The following is a 22,526-nucleotide window of genomic DNA, read 5'->3' on the forward strand; positions in this document are numbered from 1 at the left end:
TCATGGCACATCCCCGTGAGATTCCCTGATCTACTGTGATATATAGACAGATAATGGAGTTTCAAACTCAGGAGATAAATTTTAGCTAGAGATAAAGATTTGGGAGTCACTGGAACATAGGCCTTGATTTAAGAACTGGGAGTAGAAGAGATTACTCAGAGAAAGCACAGAATGAGAAGAGGCAGACCAAGGAATAAGAGCTCAGAGGAGGCAAGGCAGGGTGAGAACGAGATAAAAACAGAGACAGCGATCTGATGGAAATCCTCATTAGATTATCAGTTCCCAGAGGACTAGGATAGGATTTGTCTTGTCTCCACCACTTATGACAGCACCTGGCAGGGAAGCCAGTCAATTTTTTAAGAAATACTTTTCTGTATTCCACTACTAATAGTTTCTTATGTCCACTCAGGTTTAAAACAGGTATGTATAAATCAGCATAGATATAGATTTTTTTTTTCAACATTGTATACAAGAGGGGCCAGATTACAGACAATATGTTGACTTGCTTTTTCATTTAGTATATCATAAAATTGTATGTGCTCTTGTGGAAAGACTGGCTCTATTCTTCTTAACTACAACATAATATTCTATCATAAAACCATACAGTAATTTCAATTTAACCAGCTCTTTATTGGTGGAAATTAAGTAATAAATGTTTATTGAATGAAGGAACATTTCAATAAGGAAAGAATCAACAGTACCAAAAATGCTGCAGAAAGGTAAAATTTAGGACTAAAAAGGAAGTCCTGCACTTGACAACTAGAGATAAAAATTTTAGTACAACAATGAAGGCAGAATCTAGATTATAATGAACTAAATGAATTAAAGGTAAGGAAACATAGCTTATTTTGTCAAGACACTAGGTTACAAAATAATTAGCAGAGACTGTAAGAAAGAGTGGAGGATGGGCTTGGGGTTTTTTTCTTTCATGTAAATACATTTACTTTTTTTAATATAAAACTGGACCCAATTTTATCTCCTATGTCATTTTTCTTTATGAGTATTTTTTTTTTTGCGGCTGACACTATTTTTTAATTGAAGTATAGTGTATTTACAATGTTGTGTTAGTCTCTGGTATATAGCATAGTGATTCAGTTATATACATATATATATATATTCTCTTTCATTATAGGTTACTACAAGATATTGAATATAGTTCCCTGTGCTATACAGTAGGACCCTGCTGTTTGTCTATTTTATAAATAGTAGTTTGTCTGCTATTCTCAAACTCCTAATTTATCCCTTCCCCTCCTTCCCCTTTGGTAATCCTAAATGGCTTTTTTTTTTAAATGTCTGTTAAGTCTGTTTTGTAAATAAGTACATTTGTGACTTTTTTTAGATGCCACATGTAAGTGATATGAGAGTTTTTTGATGGAATATTTTAGACATCAAAAAATAACCCCTCTCATTCCTACTGTTACAAAATTTACACCTTTAGATCTTGAGAGGCAACCTCCTCAAAGGAGGTGGAGTAAGGAGGCTATGTCTATCACTCCTTACCTCTCCTGCCGCCCCTCCCCTGCTGGAGACATGAACATGTGTCCGTCTAGCTTCTCAACTGCACGACTGTTCTAAACTTCTGTTGCCTCCATCTGCCTGGTCCAGTGCCAGTACTCAATATTTTACTTTATTTAATATCTGGTCAGGCAAGTCTCTCATTTCTTTTCTTTCCAACTTCATTGTTATTTTTTATTATTTACTCTTCAAAACAAACTTTAGGATCATTCTGTCAAGTTCCAGAAACAAATCTGTTGGGATTCGTACTGGAATTGCATTCAATTTATAAACTAACATGACGCAACGGAGATGACTGACATATTTATAACACGGAGTCCGGCCGTCGAGGAACAGCAGTCAAGTCTTTTATTCCACTCAGCAGATTTTTGTGGTTTTCTTGCTACAAAACCTGCATGTCTAAGTTTATTCCTAGGTATTTACTTTTTAAAATTTAATTGTAATTGTCAATAAAATACCTGTCTACTATATTTTCTGATTATAGCTGATATTTGGGAAAATTTGATTTTTATACAATAGAACTTTTAACTAGTCATCTTAAAAATTGCTTTTTCAGCCAACTCATTTGGATTTTTTTTTAAAGGTAAACAATCATGTCACCTGCAAATAATGATTGGTATTTTTCTATAAAGAATGTATGACATCATGGAAAACTACAATGGTAGTGTTAACTCTTAAAAAAAGGATATAAGGCTATACAGAACATAACCTCAACTATTAAAACATATGTATAAGAATATATGTATTTCACTAGTAAGGGAAAAAAATACTGATTAAAAAGAGTCATCAAGTCAACAGTGGTTATATCAACTAGCAAAATTTTCCTATTTTCCTTTTTTGTTGTTTTTAATTTTACTAGTTCCCTCACAATGGTCACTTAGTAGTTTTATAATCAAAGAAACCAGGTTTCTAAAAAATTTGTAAAGTTTGATTTCTTTATATATTAAAAATTTTTTTATTTGCACAACATTGTAAAATGACTACAACTCAATAAAAAAATGTTAAAAAAATTTTTTATTTGTATACTTTTGGCTTTAACTACAGAGTTATAGACTCTCAACAGAAAAAGCAATCAGTGTCATTCTATCATTATTTCCCCCTTATATCTACTTCCATCTTTTCCCCCTTTTCCGTTGCCTACCTTGGCTAGTGGTCTCAACCAAAGATGCCTGCTTGGTTTAATGATTAAAATTTATGATAAAGAGACCACCTAATTTCTGATCTAAATTAAGACTATACCTATGGAAAATAAAAATGAGAAACCAGGTAGTAAACAGTCAAATTTGAAGGACCAAAAAAAATCTTGGAGGACCTGAAGACGAGGTTATCAAACAATCATTAATCAGGCTTTTATATCATATTACCTCTTAACACTCAAATTCTATAATGTTCATGAGAAAAAAAGAAAGTAGCGTGGCTTATTTTCTCACCGAATTGTTGTTCTTAGTGTCTTCTAGACGTTCCAGAACTGATGTCAGATTTGGGTCATCAGAGTCCACAAACCATATCGGTGAAGAAGATGGGTAAGATTCCTGTTGCAGAGACACCTATGTTAAACATATTTACATACAGGCTAACCTGGATATGCAATTAAACCACACCACTAAATGGCAAAATGGTCACAAATTTAAGTAAAACATATCAGGAGAAGAAAAGTAACACATTAAAATCTATGTAAGAAACAAAATTTCTTATGGATTTTTTAACCAAAATAATGTTTTATGGTATAATCTTGCTTGCACCGTATTATAGAATTCATAACTCTAAAACAAAAACAAAAACAAAACAAAAAAAAAAGAACTTTACCCAGTAAGCAGTATGATTTAAAACAGACAGAAGAGAATACACTGCAAAAGTTATGCTTTATCAAAAGCAGGGGAAAAAAAATGGTATTCAAGCACCAAGGAAGATAGGCTTCCTTCATTTACAAAGAAAGATCTATCATGGACTGGATTCTTCGGCTTAAACATTTTTTAAGGGCTTTAAAATCTAGAATCAAGGGTGGAAGGGTATAGTTCAGTGGTAGAGGGTGTGCCTGGCATGCACGAGGTCCTGGGTTCAATCCCCAGTACCTTCATTAAAATAAGTAAGTAAGTAAATCTAATGACCTCTCCCTCAAAAAAACAAACAAAAAATCTGGAATCATAATAAATTCCTCAAGAAGCAAAAACAAAAACAGAAACAAAAACAAAAACATCCCAACCTTGAAGTACAGTTTACAGATTTAAACCATACTCCTTTTACCTTCTAATAGAATAAAGCTACATTTGAAAGCTTTACCTAGATGATATCCAATTCTGAATTTTTAAAATAAAGCGAAGGAGTACACATCTAGGCACATTTTTAAATCCTTACAAATGCTAAAAATGATTTTTTAAATCTTCTACTCACTGTACTGCTTGCTCTCTGAGTAGTGTAATTACAGAAGTTACTTTGAGATTTTTCTCCATTCAAAAATTGGCCCCTAAAATCAATCCCAATTAATTCTGCCTTTTTCCTAATAATTTTCCCTCTCTTCTTAGATTGCAAGAAGGAATGTAGTTTCTAAAGGACAGATTTCTTAAATGAGGTTAAGATTACTTCTTAAACATAGCGGGTGTTAGAAGGCAGAACAGCAACTTAGCTATCTTAGGGCTACATTCAGCTCTCATTGGCAATGGAGCTGGGTTCTGAGACAGGTGTATTCTCCTTGTGAAGCTACTGCCTGTGTGCTCCCAGCTCACAGATGTCAACGATGCTCTTGAACACTGTAACAGGATTGCTCTAAAATGGTCCCAATGATCCTAACCTCCTGGTATTTACCCCCTTGTATAATTCCCTCCCTAGACCTAATGACTCGCTTCTAACAAACAGAACACAGCAAAAGTAATGGATATCACCTCTCAAATTAGGTTACAAACAGAGGAAAAGTTCTGTCTTCCTCACCCTCTCCTGCTCTTTTCTTTCATTTACTCCCACTAATGGAAGCCAGCTCCCTACAGAGAGGCCCAAATCAACACGGTAAGGGACTAAGAAAGGCCTCTGACCAACAGCCTGTGAAGAGATGAACCCCACCAAGAACGGCATGAATGAGCCTGGAGGCAGGTTCTCCCCTGTCCAGCCTTGGGATGTCTGCAGCATCAGCCAACACCTTGTCTGCTTCGTCAGAGCCAGGGAACCCAGGTAAGCCAGGCACAGATTTCTTACGTATGGAAACTGTGAGATAATACTTGTTGTTTAAAGCTGCTGAAATTTTACAGAGCAATAGATAACTAATTCAAACACCATAAAATTCCAACATTTTATTCCATCACACAAACAGTACAACCAAGAAATGCTATTACCACATATATATTTTTAAAAGCACAATTACGTGTTGATTTTAAAAAGTTAACAAACTAGGCATTACATGTTTTCACCTACTAACAGACATTTACTCCGTTCATTTGTACTGTTTTCTATTATAAATTGGGAAAAGCCATTATTAGCAGTATTAGCTGCAATTAGGTTCTAGTCATAGGAAAAGAATTATGCAGAAACAGTTTTAAAGAAGCACTGCTTTCAGAACTATAATGTCAATTATAATATAGCTGAAGCCACAGAAACAGTATTTTTAAAGCATTTTACCAAATGTTCTTTAAAGAAAAAAACTGTATTGAAGTAAGACATCATATCCATTCACTAATAGTTTATTTTTATATTCTCATTCCTCAAACTTACTGTGTCTCAAACCTCTTTAAGGTTAAAAGGAAGATTGTCTTCAAAATTAATCCTATTCTTGGGGGTAAGGTATAGCTCACGTGGTAGAGTGCGTGCTTAGCATGTATGAAGTTCTGGGTTCAATCCCCAGTACCTCCTCTAAGAATAAATAAGTAAATAAATCTAATTACCTAGCCCCACCAAAAAAAAGCAAAACCAAAATTAATCCTATTCTTAAAGAGAATTGATTACTGAGTATTGCATTTCTTCCCAGTCTTCAGTCTAGTTTAGGAGCATACTATTTAAACCATTTTTAATGTTTTAGATTTGCATTTTCTATAGCCTTAAAAAAACAACTAAATTTTGAGCTTCACTATGTAGATTAGCGTTTGTCTAGTAAACTTCTGCATAAGCAAAATAAAATATGTAAATTGTTGTCCTGGTCTAAAACCCTCAAAACCGTGTTATGAGAATTGGGAAAAAAATTACTGAGATCAGGGGGAGGGTATAGCTCAAAGTGGTGGAATGCATGCTTGGCATGAACAAGGTCCTGGGTTCAATCCCCAGTACCTCCTCTTAAAAAGAAAAAAAAAAGGTAAATAAATAAATAACCCCCCTCAAATTACTGAGATCAGTTATTACCTAAGCCATGTTTTCTAATCCTGTACATAAAATAGGATACACAGTAGGTCTGAGCACTTTGTCAATAGCTCTCAAAGTAGGGCTCTTGGACACCTAGCTCCAAACTATTTCTACAAAATACTAAGAAGTTAATTGCCTTTTTCACATTGACATTTGCACCAGTGACATTTGCACATTGACATCTGCACCACTGCAAATACAACAGTGGGTAAAACTGCGGATACCTTAGCAAAGATAAAGGCAGTGATACCAAACTATACTTGAAGTCATGGTATTCACCACCATGCATTTAAGGTTTTTAAAAGAAAAAGGCGTTTCACTAAAGAATGTCTGTGATGAAGCAGTTATTTTACTAAATCTCAATCCTATGTCTTTCTAATGTTGCAAGTGATGAAACAGGAAGCACACATGAGCACTCCTACAGAACACTTTAGAAAAAGCACTTGTGTGACTGAGTTGTGAGCTGAACCTACTACTTGAAAGAATGACTGACCAAAACAATGGTTATTCCAACTTGGGTTTCTGATAAACATTTTCTCAAGAAAGAATGAGAGCCTGTCATTTCAAGGAAAACAAAGGACAGTATTTATTGCCAATAATAAAATTCAAGCTTTCAAGCAAAAATTAGAATTGCACAAAACCTTTATCCATCACTGTGAGTCTAATGGCTTCCTAAGAGTATTCTGATGAGGTTGATGGTGATATTAATGAATATAACCTTTTTCATGTTATATAACGAAAAGTATCAACATCTAGAAAATTTTCCAAAAGACCAATGCATGATTTACAATATCATGCAAGGGTTAAAGATCCATTCAAAGTTCAAGAAAGACCAAGTTTTGGTAGAGTATCCAAAAAGAATATCCACAATTACCTAAAAAGGCTATTAAAATAATCCTCCTTTTTCCCAACCATATATCTGTGTGAGGCTGGATTTTCTTCCTATTATTTCAACCAGAACAACATATCACAACAGATTGAATGCAGAAGCAAATGACAGACCAGACATCAAAGAGACTCACAAAAAAAAAAAAAGGAAAATTATTCCACTATTCTCACTGAAAAATTTTTGGTTTAGAAAATATGGTCTTTAAAAAAAATGGTCTTTTAAAAAATATATGGTCTTTTTTTCCATAAAAATATTTATATTAACATGTAATGAGTTTATCTTAATAAATCAGTATTTTAAATATTTAATTTCTAGTGATAAATACTGATAGATAACCTACATAAACAAAAGCTCCACGGGTCCTCGGTAGATTTTTAATAGTGTAAAAGAGTCTTAACTCCAAAACCTTTGAGAATTGCTGCCTGCCCCCCCCAACCCCAACCCCAAGCCCCAACGTTTTTCCCTCTCACTCTTAGAACTCCTTGTAAGAAACATCCTTTCATCATTCTGTATTAATGTGGTTCCACTGAGGCTAGTTTTCCTATCTCCTTCCCATCTTCCTACCTACTTTCCTGACCCAAAACCCAGCACAGGTTTCTACCAGCCCATCCTACTCCCCATGGTTAGCTGTCAGATGAGCTAAACCAGGCAAACCTGGGTCTTCTTTGGGGCTAGAGCTCTCTTTGTTGAAGATCTAGCATCGCAGGACAATGTTGGCCAACCAGGGGTAGTCAGCATTTATCTTGCTGAAACGGAAGGTTAAAAGAAACCAAACTGTTTCCTAGGGAGTCATAGATCTTTACACTTTCTATCATGACTGTGACAATGCCCATTTCACTTTACACTTGCTAACATTTTTACCAGTCTGACAGTAAAAGCTGCTACTGGGAAGAAGAAAAAAGTTCCTATACAATATAATTTGTTACAACATCTCCAGAAACCGATTTATCACTAAGAATGGAAAGCTATCACTTTTAGGAAAATTTCAAAGGACATTAGCTAAATGCACAAGGATTTAGCTCTAGCTATTAATGTTCAGAGCACTGTTTAAAAGAGAAAAAATCAGAAACTACCTACATATCCCAAACTAGAAGACATGACTGACTCAGTGCTCTAGCCATACAACAGGACAGCACATGGTAACTGAAGCCACTGAAGAGGAATAACTTCTGACAAAGGTCTACAATATTATTGAAAAAAAAAAAAGTTTACAAAATAATCTGATTTTTTTTTAAGGGAGAGGGAGTCTATGTAAACATAGGAGAAAAAAAGATGACCAGATGACAAGATATGTAACAGAATTTTGACACTGGTTGTCTTCTAAGTAGTAGAATTATAGGTGATTTTTTTCTAGTGTTGCTTCTCTGGTTTTTAGATTTCTGAAATAAGGATGTCTTGTATTCTACATTATAAAACATCCACTGCCACCATCTCTGGAAACAATCTTCAGCACAAACTCTACATCACAGTCAAGGCTTCTTCAGTGTCATATTTAAAAGACAGTCCATATACTCTGAAAGGCATCTATAAATATGAGTAATATTTAAAACTAAGCATTAATACTTTCAACCTCTCATACACTTCAAGCTTTTTAATTTTTAAAAAGGTTAACAATTAAGCTTTGTACCTATCTTGAAAAGATAGTTTCCTTCCTATCTGTCTTTAAAATGACTCATGATATACAATTTTTAACTACTGGATGGTGCTCAAAAATCCCAATATAAGTTCAAGCAGCTTCCTTACATTAAATGTTTATGTGCTTCTAACACAGTTATGAAAACTTTAGACAATTATCTAAGCAACTAATTACTCAGGACCTTTGTTTTTCCTCAATTCTATTATTAGTTTTATAGTGATTTTTAAGGCTTGAAGGATGAAGTTGTCTATGACCACCGCTATAAAGGTTATTCAAACAAGTTCACCACCACTGCCACTGCCACCATAAAATGTTGTGCTGTGTTGTCCTGATCTGAGGCAACATAACTCAAGGTTAATCAAACCAGACTCTCTGCTTGTCACTGCTTAAGGAATTCCTGTCTTATTCAGAAATAACTTTCTGTGTCTATTTTCTGCATAAATCCACTAAGAGACCAATGTGTGGCTTTCTAACAAGCACCAGCCAGCAACACTGCCTGCCAGAACGCTCAGTTTCTGGTGTTTTTCCAATTGATAGGACACAGCCATTTCCAAGGATTTCATCATTTTTTTTGAAAATTGATGCATATACTTCTTGTTGAAGGTTCAGAGATAAAACAGTTGTAATTCTTCTAGAGAACAGTTACGTGACACATTATTTTCACACTTTGCTATTCAATAAATGTAGGGTGGAAGATGAAATAAGCTGACAGAATTACCACATGGTACCTTAATAGAATTCTAAATGATCTGACAACATAGGAAGGAAGGAGGAAAGGAGGAAAGGAAAGAGGGAGGAAGGAAGGAAGGAAAAAGAGAAAGAAAAAGAAATTGCTCTCTGCTAATCATTTTACAAGTAAGCAACTACAACTAAGTATCTAAGACAACCAGAGCCCTCAGAAGCAGAGTAAAAACACTAACATTTGGTAAATGAAAAATGCATACACACCCATGTGATCTGAGTAGCAAATTACAGCTAATCAAAACTGAGTCAGAGAAAATGGAAATGCTGAAGAGGATTCAAAACACCTACCGGCAGAAACCACTGGTTTCCTTGGTTCTGAGTTTGCTTAGTCTTTCTGAACACTATTTCAGTGGCCTGGGAAAGAGGGACCTCTGCTTCAGCACTCTGGCTCTCCAGCAATGCTTTACATTTGGTAGAGACTCAATTTAATTCCCCACCCCTCAACTAGCTGACATTTATCAAATACTACCCCCTTTTCCAGGTCTAAGGAAGTTTAACAATAAAAAATCAATTTACTAAAGGATACACCATTCACAAATTGGAAACCTAAGTCTCCTCTTCATAGATCTGCTCCTTTCAAGGAAAGGCATAAAAACCGGGATTAGGGAGGATATATAAGGACTAGGCGTTTGACTCTGTGTTATAAATTGGTCAATTGAATATAAACAATGATTCTTCTGGACTGAAAGTACCACTTAGGTGCTTAACATGACAGTTCTGATACTTCCAAAAGATTCTCCAGGAGTTCAATTTGGAAAAGTAATCTGTCCCTGGAGAATACACCAAAGAAGAGGTCTTGGGCTCTTTAGTCAGTTCTGTTATTTCCATTGTATAACCTTGTCTGGGCTACTTTCTATCAAAGACTAGAAACATGAAAAACTAAGAAATTAACAGCATTGGTTTATTTCCCATGAAAAGCTATTAAAAAGCATTTTCAAAATAAAGTGTTATGCAACCACTAATAATACCATCACTTTTATACCTTAGAGAACATCATTATTGCTAAAGAGCTTTCATATATATGTTCTCATGTGGGACAAAAAGTATTATCTACTTTATAGAAAAGCTCAGTAAAACAAGTAATGTGCTTAAGGTCCCAACTACTAAGTAGAGACTAAATCTTTTTCTCCTAAACTCAGAGCTGTAACATTTTAAATTTAGTATCTTGCTGTTGGCGGGGGGGGGGGGGGGGGGGGGGGGGGTAGCAGCTCTTTGGCAATGATGAATAGGAATTTAATTAGTTAAACAAACAAATAAAAATTCTACCACAAATATCCTGGCAAATAGCCATTCATGCAGAAAGAGTAATGATTTATGCTACACAAATAATAAATTACTATAAAGTTTTATTTAGCAGCTAGTTTATTTCCTGGGGGAGGGGGGATTTTTCACTCTAAAACAGTGATTCCCTACCAAGAGTTCCTAGATGCCAAGAAGTCCATAAAAGGAGTAATGGAGTCATCAAGTTACGCTAAATATTTCAAAAGGACTAAAAGAAAGCCAGAGGTTATTAAAACAAGGTGCTTTGCTTTTTACGTGTGATCATAACAACTGGATACTAGCACTAACTGGCAATTAGAACTATTTACTGAAAATGGAAAAACAATATTAAGTTTGCATAACTACCTTTCATATCATGAGTTCACAGAAAACAAATTAAAAAAAGACTCCTTGAAGATGAAAATGGGACTCTTTTCCCTTCATATTTACGATGAGGACAAATTTATAAAACAAAAAATTTAGCTCCATTCCCTTGGCCTAAAGAGTAAAACATCAAAACATCTATGTTTTGTTTTGTTTTTTACGTCTCAAAACTCTTCCACATGAAGTCAAATTGCAAATTTCCTATTGAGCTCTAAGAAGCCTTTTAAATATTTATGCACTATCAATGACACTTTCTTGATGTTTTCTCTGCCCTTTTGACCAACTCTTGGCAGTTAACTTATATAAGATTTTTGTTCAAACAGAACAGAGCTAGAATGGTGGCTATACAGTCAAAAGTACAAATATTTACTAAGCGTTTACTAAGTGGAAGAGGAAAAGCATAACTACAGAATATTCTTCCATGTCACCATAAAATAAAAAAAAAAAAGACTTAAAAAAAGACAAACCCAAATCTATAACAGAACATAAGAAAATATAACCAAAGCAGTAAACAGTAGGGGCCACAGAAGGCAGGAAGGGAAATAGCTATCAGCATAAACAGGGAATGACTGGAAGAGCCTTGGGGATGGTCAGACATGTCAAGACAGATAGGAGTGGTGTAAGGGGCACATTCCACATGGGAGAAACTGCTGATGCAGAAGCCTGAAAGAAAAGGGGGGCACAATATCCTGAGAGGATTATTCAGAAATTGGCATGCATGCCATGTAGGGAGACCACTAGTGAGGTACCATTCACTCAAACATTACTGCCTTGGGATGCTTTTTGGTAAGCATGGAGAAGTCAGGGCCTGGCATACAGAAGAGCTCAATAAATATTTGGGGACACAAGGAAAAGTTAAAAATAGATCAAACATTCTTTTTTTCTTTTAAGCGCTAAAACTTTTTAGAGAACGGCAAATCACAGAGTAGACAGGTCCTGGCATTTGAAATCCAACTCCATTTTTCCCTTGCTCTTTCCCCTCTAAGAAAATGGTATCAAGAGCAAACCATGGAGATTTTATCAAAACACTCAGCCATGCTTAAAGAGTCTTTATCTTTTAGAGACGCACACCGAAATATTTACAGATGAGGTGATATGTCTGGAATCTACTTCAGAATATTCCGAGGTGGGGTGTAGATGATGAAATAAGATTGGCCAAAACTTTAATCATTGTTTAGGCTGGGTACATGGAGGTTCTCCACGCTACTCAATTTTTGAATACGTTTGATATTTCTCCATAATAAAGTTAACACACATTCATATCCACTGAGCATCTTCAGTATCTTCTGATAATGTCTGTTACAATTCACTAACATCTGAATTGCAATAGTTTGTATTAGTGGTACCACTGTACTAGTCCCCCCTCCAGGCTCCTTTCCCCAGGTGTCTCTAATTCAGTTACTGCTCCATTCCCTAATCCAGGTCATCACTCACTCACTATCTTCGTGTGCAGCAGACTCCATCAGCCTCCAATATGGTTCTCAATGGGGCACTGCTAGCATTGGAAGTGGTATAAATCTTTGTTGTGGCAGACTGCCTGAACATCGCAAGACATCTGGCATCCCTGTACCCGTGGCACCAAATGCCAGCACAGCAACACTACCATCCCACCCCCATTGGGATAACCAAAACCACACACACATTTCCTAATGCCACTCACTGCAGAGTATCACTCCTAGTCCTGGATGGCAAACACATTTTCCCACTCACCTGAATAACTCAGGGGTTCCCCACAAGTCTACAACTTCAGTCTGTCAGTCAAACCAGCCCTACCTACCTTTTCCTGGCTATACCTCAGCTTCTACTAGAGTAATCACCATTCAGACCAGTCCCTTATTATCACCGACTTCAGGCTCACTACTACTTCCTGTTTACCATTAACTTCTCTACCCCCGGAGCAAACTACGTTTTCTCAACCGTTGGGGTCTTTTTTCGATAGTTTCCTTTGTCCCTTCGCTCCCTTCCACCTGGGAAAGCCCAGCTCCAAAATTAGCCTCTCAAGGCCTTCGCCCCTCCCACCGCCAAAGTCAAAGTTAATTACTCTCTTTGGCTTTCGTAACGATACAATAGAAAACCTGGTCGCACTTTGTTGTATAAAACTCTTCCCCAAGAAGACTGAGAGTTCCGAAAGCAGGGAATGCTCTACCCAGTTTTGCAAAACCAGCGCCCAGACCAACTGCCATGCTCAATACATGAAATCTCACCTCAGCACTGCATTTACCGTTTTTTTTTTAATATACACTACCCAGAATTCTGAAAAACTATTTTAATGTTAATTATCGTAACTTCGAGGCCTTTGCAGACTCCAGGTACGCTGTAGGCACTTAAGTACTTACTGACTTAACCAAAGGGAGTTAAAGACGCCAGACTTGGTTTTAGCCACATTTAGAGGAACGTGAAATCACCACCTTGCCTCCTGCTATAATAAGGGCTATACTCCGCAGTTTGGCCCAATACCCTAAGTCAATTTCACAACGAACGGCCCCATCGTACACTTTTATGCAGAAACTGGCTGAACACGTTTACTATTTTACGAAGCATCTGGTTTCTCACGAGCTTTCAGATGAAGTGAAAGAGTGAGCTTTAAAGGGTCTTTTAGGTTTTATGACATAATATGATCTCTATGGGCCGCGAACTTGGGCACGTATCTCCTTTCGCCTGCCCCTAATTTGGACGGCTATACACAGGAGGGGCTGCATAAACATACCCCGGAGCACCTGCCGCCTCCAAGGTCCAAGGCGCCTTCGGAAACGCGTTAGCGCCGAGCCAGACCGGCAGGAAAGTGGGATAATTCAAACAGCGCCGGAGGCTGCATTCTAAACTTTTTCCCCCCTCAAATGCGTCAGTTTTCAATGTCAGTTCTTCCTTAAACACAAACTTAAAAAAAAAAACTGGGGGAATAAGTGGGACGGGGAAACCTAACTGAAGAATGAGGGGTTCAAACTTGAGGGCCTTTCGCCTGCCCCGCCGGGGCTCGCACGGCAGCCGGGGCCGACCGGCCGCGGCCCCCGGGCAGGCCCCTGGCTGTGGGCGGCCATGGCGACCCCGCGAGGGCTCCTCCGGCCGCGGTCTCCCACCTCAGGGCGCGGCGACGGGGGCCGCGAGGGGCCAGCAGCCCCAAACCCAGCCCCCCGGGGAGAGCCGGAGAACGCGCCGTCTGCCTCCTCCCACCAGAGCCGCGCGCGGTCCCGGTGGGGCCTGGGCCGGGCCCCTCACGGGGAAAGGGGCGGGCCCGCCCCGCCCCGCTCGGCCCGGGGGTCCGAGGGGGCCTCTCCCGGGTAGGCTCCCCTTTGTCCCTGCGCTCGGGGCGCCGCTTTCCGCCCCGGCCCGGCCCTGCGGGGCTGCGGCCGGGCGCCTCACCGTGATGTTGCAGTGGAGTGTGAGCGGCGGCGGCGGCGAGTGCGGGCTGCCCGGCGGCGGCACCAGGAACTGGCAGTGCAGCTCATCCAGCTTCCAGCTGACGATGCGGAATCGCTCGTGGTTCTTGTCGAAGATGGACGCCAGGAACTTCAGCTCGGCCTTGAGCCCTGACACGGACATCTTCCCCTCATCTCCGGCGGGAGGGGTGCGGAAGGGGAGCCGGGCCCGGAGCCGCCGTCACGGCCGCGACCGCCCCGCGGGGCCGGCCCGGGCCGCGCTCTCGCGGCTCCGCCTCTCCCCGCCGCCGCCGCCGCCGCCGCCGCGGCCCGCGTCGGATCGGGTCTGGAAAATGGCGAGGGGCGCCGAGGCCTCAGCAGGCGGCTGTGTGGCGGCCTGGGTAACTGCTCCCTTTGTAACTGACTCCACCGGCAGGAGGCGGCGGCCCCGCGGCTTAAAAGGGCAACAGCGACGCCGCCCCCGCTACCGCCTGGGAAAGGGCTGCCCCCACCCCGCCCCTACCCCTCCCCGCCCCGACGCGCCCCGCGCGGCCCCGTTCCGGCGCGTGCACGCGGCTAGCGCGCGCCCGCCCGGCCGCCCCCTCCTCGCCAAGACCCAGCCCCCTTCCGCCCGGCCCATGTGCTCGGCTTCTAACGCCCGCGGACGCCTAGCTCGGGCCAGCTGGCTCACCGGCCCGGATCACCGGGAAGAGCCGGAGACCCCCGCGCGCCCCCGCCCCCAGCCTGGGACCAGACACGTGCGCGGCCTCTCGCGCCGGCCACGTCGGCGGGGCAGCGGACGCGCGCCGGCCCCTGGGGGCGGTGCTTTGCGAGGCTCGGAGCGGGCCACCCACTCACCTGACCCAGCCCCCGCCCTGGTGGGAGGCTGCGGGCTGCTTTCTGCACCCACTTCGGCCCACCTAGCTTCGTCTCCGCTACTCTCATCCTAGTCACCTAGGCACCACTTCTCTACCCTCAGTTCCTGCCAGGACCTTCTCGCCAGACTCTGCTCACTCCTTTGCTCTCTAACCTTTCACCCAAGATGGTAATTTGGCCCCTGCCGGCTGCTCCCTCCCGTCTCCCACAGTTTCATCCTTCCTCATATCCAGTGCCTCTGTTCACTCTGGCATTCATTTTCTCTTTACTGCCTTGAGCTTTTTTGCTGTTTCCCAAGCTTGAGATAACCTTCTCCACCTCCCATGGCCTATTTTCAGTAAAGTATTACCTCAAATGTCATCTCGGGAAGGGCCTCCCTGACCATCTAATCTAAAAATATAGCCACCCAGTCACCCTGTATCACATCATCCTCTGTCAGCACCTATCACTCACTATCTGATATCTTTCCTGTTTATTCAGTGTTCCTGCCCAACTTGAATGTCTTATCCAGAGCCATATTCCCAGGACCTGGAACGAAACCTTTCATATTGTAGACACCTAGTGTTACTGAATGAATGCTCCTCTCTGGAATCCTCAGCACTTAACACAATACCTGGCACATTCTAGGTGCTCCCAAAATGGTTGGAGGACTGCATGGCAGTCCAAAGGAATATAACGTAATTGGGCAGTAATTAATAGTGTGTTTAGTGATATGTACTAGAGGCAGGACCAGTTTCATGTCTGTGCAACCTATAGTTGCATAGGGCTCCTGGCTTAGAACGGCCTTGTGCTTGGTTTAATGCTCTGCTGTGGCCACTTTGAAAGTCTTAGTAATTTTCCAACGAAGGCCTCTGCATTTTCCTTTTACACTGGTCTTGACTGGAGGTACCTAGCCTCCCTGGTGCCTAAATGTCTCCTGTCTCATGATCTATAGGTGGCCCCTGGTCTACTGGTCCCTTAGATAACAAAATTTAAAATACAGAAGAACACAGGGAGGTATGAAGTCCACTAAAATGTGGAACATTTTAAAAGTTCTTATTTTCATTTTCTTCTGCAGTATTGTATCATGTTGTTTCTTAGCCTGTCCCGGGAGGGGGGAGCTGCAGACCCCTTTTAGAATCTAGTAAAAGCTATTATCCATCTTTCCAGGAAAATACCTCCCCATATAAAGTGTTATATTTATGGAGATTCCTGGCCCTGGCACTAGAGGTACCACTGTGAACTGGGACTGGGAGAAGAAGGGGTTCCAGTCCTGAGCTCTGAGTCAGAAATAACTAGAATACTATATTGGTATCATTGTTGGGTTAAGCACGAGTGTGGTTTGCTGCTTTCTTTTTCCTTCAGTCCCCAGTACTCTTGGGACCCTAACAGACATGGCAGGCACAGACAAGGATTTGAGATAAAGAGGAAAAATCTGTTCAGAACTTGGTATGACTCTGAGAAATAAAATACCCTGAACAAATTATTTCATCTATCTAAACTTCATTTTGTTATCTCTAAATTGGTATGAAAAAATAAATAGCCTTATAAATTGCAAACACTTTTACTAGTAATATCTCAGAAGTGTGTATATATATATATATAAAGTATATGTATGTATATATGTAAATTATATATACATATATATTAATTTCACAATCATTTTTTGAGCATCTGCTGTGTTCCAAGCTGTAAGAGGGCTAGCAATGTAAATAGACGTAGTCCCTGAATTCAAGAAGCTTAAAGTCTAACATCGGAAACAATACACTGTTTCCTGGTGCAAATAACAGAAAACTGTGACTTAAAGTGGCTTGGACAATAAGGAAATATTTTACTTCACATGACAGGAAGTCCAGAATCAGAGCAGGCACCAGGATTGGCTGATTAAAGCTTCAAAAATATCAAGAGCCCAGACTCTCTATCTCCTTTGTCACACTGAGAGCAAGGTGGCTGTAGCTATTCTTGCAGGTCACATCCAGACATGACAGTATCCAGATCAGAAAGGACTATTTCTTCCACGTCTCCTTCCAAGACATGGAACCTTCCCAAGAATCCACCTAACTGAATTCCCTTCTGTGTCATTGGCCAGAAATGTGTCACATGCCCACCCCTAAACCAATGACAGGTAAATGGGTGGGATCATTCATTGGATTTGCAGTATCTGGGATGGAATGAATGTCGGTGAGTCAACCACAGTGTCCTCTACAGATGCATAAAGACAGCATCAGGTCACATGTGGAGATAAGAGGGTCAAACTACTGAACTACTGCGTATCAGGGGAGGAAGAAATTAATTTCAGAAATTATCTGCATAAAAGTATGGCCCTGTTCAGAGAACATTCAAGAGCCCACTTGATTATAGCGTACAGCAAGGAGCCAAGAAGAAATAAAGTTGAGATGTTATTTGAGACCTGATTTTGGAACCCTGAAATACCATACCAGAGACTACTACAGTTTCATTTGGTGAGAGTCATAAGTTTTAAGAAAATTAATACAGTGTTAGTGCACAAAATGGATTACAATGGGTTTAAAACTGTGAAGTAGCCACCAAGAAGAGGCAGATTCTAGATCTGGCCTGCCATTAATTCCATGCAGCAAGTCACATCTGGCTCAGAGATTCTCCAGCTCCAAACAATAGAGTCTTTTGGATTGGTCCAAGTCAGTAGTGAGAAACACTGAAATAGAAATGGCTGTGGGAATGGAAAGACTACACTGATCCTAGGGATATTTCTGAGGCACAACTGCTCGATCTTAGCTGATTCAGGAATAGAGGGAGAGAGAGGAGTGTTGTCTTGTTTAAAGGAACAATTTGAAATTTCTAAAGCAGGTGGGTGGGAGGAAGCGATGTTATTGACACAACCAGAGGAAGATGAATTTGAGGTGCTGATGGGATCTCATTTAGAGAATTTGTATTATGAGCCTGATATTTATAAGGGAAGTCAGAGCAAGGGACATATAATCGTGGATCAGTCATACAGGGTGATGGTTGAAGTCGAAATTCAGAGGATGACCCATGTGTCAAATAATTTGTGGAAAGGGCAAGAAAGATCAGGACCAAGAAAAAGCTACGGGTTTTAGGTATTAAAGGTCAATGGTGGACATGGGGTGGGAGTGAAGACAATGTATGTAGACTACTTTTTTTTTTTTTGGCAGATTTAGAAAATAAAGTTTGATGGGACCTAGAACATTTTGGATAAAACTAATAAAAAATACGAACACAAATTCAGGTTGTGGTGATATCAGGAGTAACATCATCTTATTTAGTTCCTGTGACATAACATCCAGCTGCTCGGTTATCGGTGCCGCCTTGGGGAGGTTACAGGCGTCTCCAGGAGGGAGCAGCGGGGCCGATCTGGACAGGCTGCCCTGGAAACCGGAGGGCTGAGGTCAAGGTGGATATGTGTTGCTCTGACTTTATAATTAGGCCTGTGACTATCAAAAGGTTTCAGAGAGACGAGAAAGAGAAATGAATAGTCATTTGCAGTAGCAAAGCAAAAGAAAGCTTTAGGCTTTTGTATTCTTTTTATTATAATATGGACAGAGATGGATTTACTTTGATGCTTAAGCTTCAGGGCTCCTTACACAGGCAGAGGACCCTTCTAAACAAATATTAACTTTTGTTCTTAAGTTGGTATTTGTAACTTTTTTTTTAAGTTTTTTTGTTTGTTTCTTTTCTTTGGAGGGGGGAGGTAATTAGGTTTGTTTGTTTGTTTACTGGAGGTACTGGGGATTGAACCCAGAACCTTGTGCATGCTAAGCACACACTCTACCACTGAGCTATACCCTCCCCTGGTATTTATAACTTTTCTTTTCTCAAAGAGAGCTCTCTAGATTGAATAAGCTTCAGGCCCTACAAAACCTGGATCTGCCCCTAAGGAGAGAGCTGTTTATAGGCAATGAAAAATGAAGATGCAAGAGAGGAGATAAAGTGTAGAACCAGGTTCTGGAAGAGGAAGGAAAGGATGGGATAAGGAGTTACTCGTGGAAAGGAATCCTCCCCAGACCCCTCTCCAAGGAGGATGGGGATGGGGAAGATAATTGGGGGGGGGGCACAAAGAAATGTTGAGTTAGAGTGGAGACTAGTCGACAGACTTCATACTGAATAAATGGCCTTGATTGTAACAAGGCAGGTTTGGGGTGGGCAAGACAGATAAATACAGAAACCAGAGGACAAGGGAGCACTGACAAAAACTGGTTGAAATTTCTGACCACGGACTCCCACCTGGACATGCATGAAGGACCATGAAAGGAAGATGAGTTTGAGAGTCTGGAAATCTCCAAGGAGACAGAGCAAGTTCAGTATGAAAGAAGGAATGGGAGAAAACACGTGTACAGAAGAGTTTCAGACTTCAATGACCTGAATGTGGAGTAGTTCCCAGTGATAGCGTATTCTGTGCTACTCTGTTTCCACAAATCCTATAAGGCTGTTCTCAAATACCTTTATCCTTTATCAAGCCTTCCCTAGTTCCCTAAATTGAATTTAATCTCTCCTTATCTCCAATTTCTTAGCCCCCTGCCTGTTTCAGCACTTATTTCATTGGTTGTGCCTTGGTTATGACTAGCTGGTTTTATATTTGTCTCCTCTGCTGGATTATCAACTTCTTGTCTTAATCATCTTCATATTTGTAGCACACAGTCCAATCCTTGGGACCTAGAAAGCACCCAGTTAGTGATCACAGGGTGAATATAGCCTACTGGAAGTGAAAGCCATGTAATGTCTTCAATTAAAGCAACTGCAAGAAAATTGAGAGAAGTAATCAGTTTCACTGAAATCTCGGGGAAGCTGTGAGGACCTCTGTCCCTGTCTGAAGTGTGCACACATCAGCATGTGGCCACATATGCCCAGACAACCACAGGGCTCCCCATGAGGCACAGGAAACGGAGCCCATCCCTGCTGAAATGAACAAGTGACTCATTATTCTGATGCAGCCAGCTCAGCCAGAATCTGTCCTGAGCTGCAATTTTCACAAGTTTGGACTCTGGCTTATAATAAAACTCCTATCTTTGATTTTAGTTTTAGTTACCACTGCCCATCCCTTGCCTGAATTGTTAAGGGGTTTTCAGATCAAGATGCAAACACCCTGAAATTGTATGTATAAGTATATATGCATGTGAATATTATTCTGGGGAGAACGTCTAAAGCAGCACCATCCTGTAGAACTTGCTGCAGTGATAGAAATGTTCTGTATTTGTGTTGTCCAGTACAGTAGCCACTAGCCATAGGTGGCCACTGAACACTTGAAAAATCATTAATATGACTGAGGAACTGAAACTTACTTGTATTTAACTGAAATTAATTTAAATTTAAATAGCCATATGTGGCTAGTGGCTACCATACTGGACAGCACATCACTAGATTATAATAATACAAAGCTCAGTATAGCACTTTTAAAAACATGCCCTTCCTTACTCCTTGAAAGCAGCAACAATCTGTTACTAATTATTATATCTTCAGTGCCTGACACAGACTCAGTGTTTAAAAAGTGTTTGTTAAATGAGTGAAAGACCAAATTTTCTACTTTCTCTGGAGTTTCCTCATGTCTAAGATAAAGAGGATGTACACTAAGATTTCTTCTAACTAAAAAAAAATCCTCAAGACTCTAGTAAGCAAATATTCACTCATTTAACAAACATCTGTTGAGAACCTACTGTGTGCCAAGTTACTTCATCATTGTAGCAGCTGAGGAAGCGATCATTATACCCCCCAAATAACTGAATTTCGGAAAATGGAAGTAATTTGCCCAAGATCATGCAGCAGATAACTGGGAAAAAAGTCAGAATTTCAACCCAGGTCTGTCTAGCTGTTTCCACTACACGTCTGCTTCTCTATAAATTACAAATATAAATGTAAATTTAGATGAATATAAAATAGCAAATAACTTAGCATTGAGAGGACAGGCCAGTACAGAAACTGCACTGGATTGAAATACAGATCTTCCTGGACGGAAGATCCCAGGTTCTACAGATAAGATTCTTGATTGCTGAGGGAGAGACGCCAGCACCTTCAGGAAGGCCACTTAGGCTTGAGAAGGGGCCCATGCTCTTCCAGAGGGGCTGATTAATACAACAGGAGGAGCTCCTGACCCCACTGATGCTGATGAGAGGAGGCAGGAGGGAAATCAGCCTGGGGTTTATTATAGTAAATCCCTAGAAACCTTTCAGAGTATTATCTCCCCTCCGTCATCAGCATATGGAAGCTTCAAATTAAAAGGTTCCCTCCTCTTTCCTTCCACAATCACATTCTTACAGAATGTTCTTTTGGAATGTCTTTCTAGACCTAGGCATAATATACTTACATACGTAATATACTTTTGACCCAGTAATTTCACATCTAGGCATTTATCTTAAAGGGCTAATTAAGCATGTCCATCAAGATTTAGTTACCAAAAGTGAGGGAATGTTACTAATGTTACTAAAACATCAAATATTTATTAGTCAACTGGAGAAATCTGAACATTAAATATTTGATGATGTGAAGCAATTACTGTCTAATTTTTTAGGTGTGACAATAGTATTATCATTATTACTATTTTATTTTTTAAATGAGAGTTCTTATCTCTAGGGGTTATTTATTGATGAAATAAAAGACAAAGGTTCAGTTAAAATATTCATTCCAGCCCTTTTTACAATAGTAAAAATACAAGGAAAGACCCAGCGCTTAGAATTGGATGTACCGAAAGTTTTCGACTAGCCACACGATGGACTAGCATGCGACCATTAAAGTCAAGTTGTGTATATGTATCTGGAAGGATATACCAAAATGTTAAAGGTGGTCATTTCAATTTTCTTTCTGCTTATTTATATTTTCTGAAATATTCATATGGAACATATTTATGTAATAACACAATTTTAAATTGATTTATAGATATTTAAGGTGGAGACAGGTAAATCAGAGAAGGATTTTGCTAAGAAATTTTAAAGGGCCACTGAACATCTGGCTGCTGTTTTTTCCCATCACAAAAAGCCTACATGGAGGCCGCTCAGAGGCTGACACAAACTCTAGGCCCCAGGACAAAACAAGCACTAGGACCGACACTTCGGAAGTTTGATCCCCCTTTGGATGAAGTCCTCCTCCCCAGACCAAGGGGAGTGAGGGCTTCTGATGCTGAGTTGCAGTCACGGGTCTTTCGGGCCTGTTCTCTGACTGACTTGCCGTCCGGTCATTCACGGTGCCTAGGTCCTTCCTCGCTGCAGAGTGCCTGCAGGGTGAACTGGGACCTCACCCTGCCCACCCTCCAGGGCTTCCAGGTGGTGTCATTTCCAGGAGGAATTTGTGGACACACAGACTTGATGATGTGGGGGTTGCCATAGGCAATGAACGCATTATATGACTCTAAACAGCCCAAGTGCCTAGAACCTAAGTCTGCTCCTTGGTTACATTTAGGTCTCATCTTGCAAGATATGAAAAATTAAGTAGCAACAAACAGTCCTTCAGACCTAATGGGCCTAGGGGAAGAGGCCCTGGCTCACTGGAGACAGGTATGTTTTTAACAATGACAAACATGCTTCTCCTGCTGAAAGCCTCGGGCTCCACTCAGATGATGAAAATGAAACCTGGGAGAAGACTG

The 22,526-nt window shown here is 40.5% G+C and overlaps 1 protein-coding gene across 4 annotated transcripts in view; it reads right to left on the reverse strand.

The window, feature by feature from the left end:
* UBE2Q2 (ubiquitin conjugating enzyme E2 Q2) overlaps positions 1 to 14,323 on the reverse strand; it is a 53,907-nt gene extending 39,584 nt beyond the window's left edge. For all 4 annotated transcript variants that reach the window (XM_032468838.1, XM_032468836.1, XM_032468837.1 and 1 more), the window contains exons 1-2: positions 14,109 to 14,323; positions 2,946 to 3,047 (exon numbers count right to left, since the gene is read on the reverse strand). In XM_032468838.1, the coding sequence (XP_032324729.1) occupies positions 2,946 to 3,047; positions 14,109 to 14,288 (282 nt within the window). In that variant the 5' untranslated portion in view covers positions 14,289 to 14,323. The remainder of the gene's footprint in view (positions 1 to 2,945; positions 3,048 to 14,108) is intronic.
* Between the last annotated feature and the right edge of the window lie 8,203 nt (positions 14,324 to 22,526).

This window comes from Camelus ferus, chromosome 27, assembly GCF_009834535.1.
Source record: "Camelus ferus isolate YT-003-E chromosome 27, BCGSAC_Cfer_1.0, whole genome shotgun sequence".
Lineage (NCBI taxonomy): Eukaryota > Metazoa > Chordata > Mammalia > Artiodactyla > Camelidae > Camelus > Camelus ferus.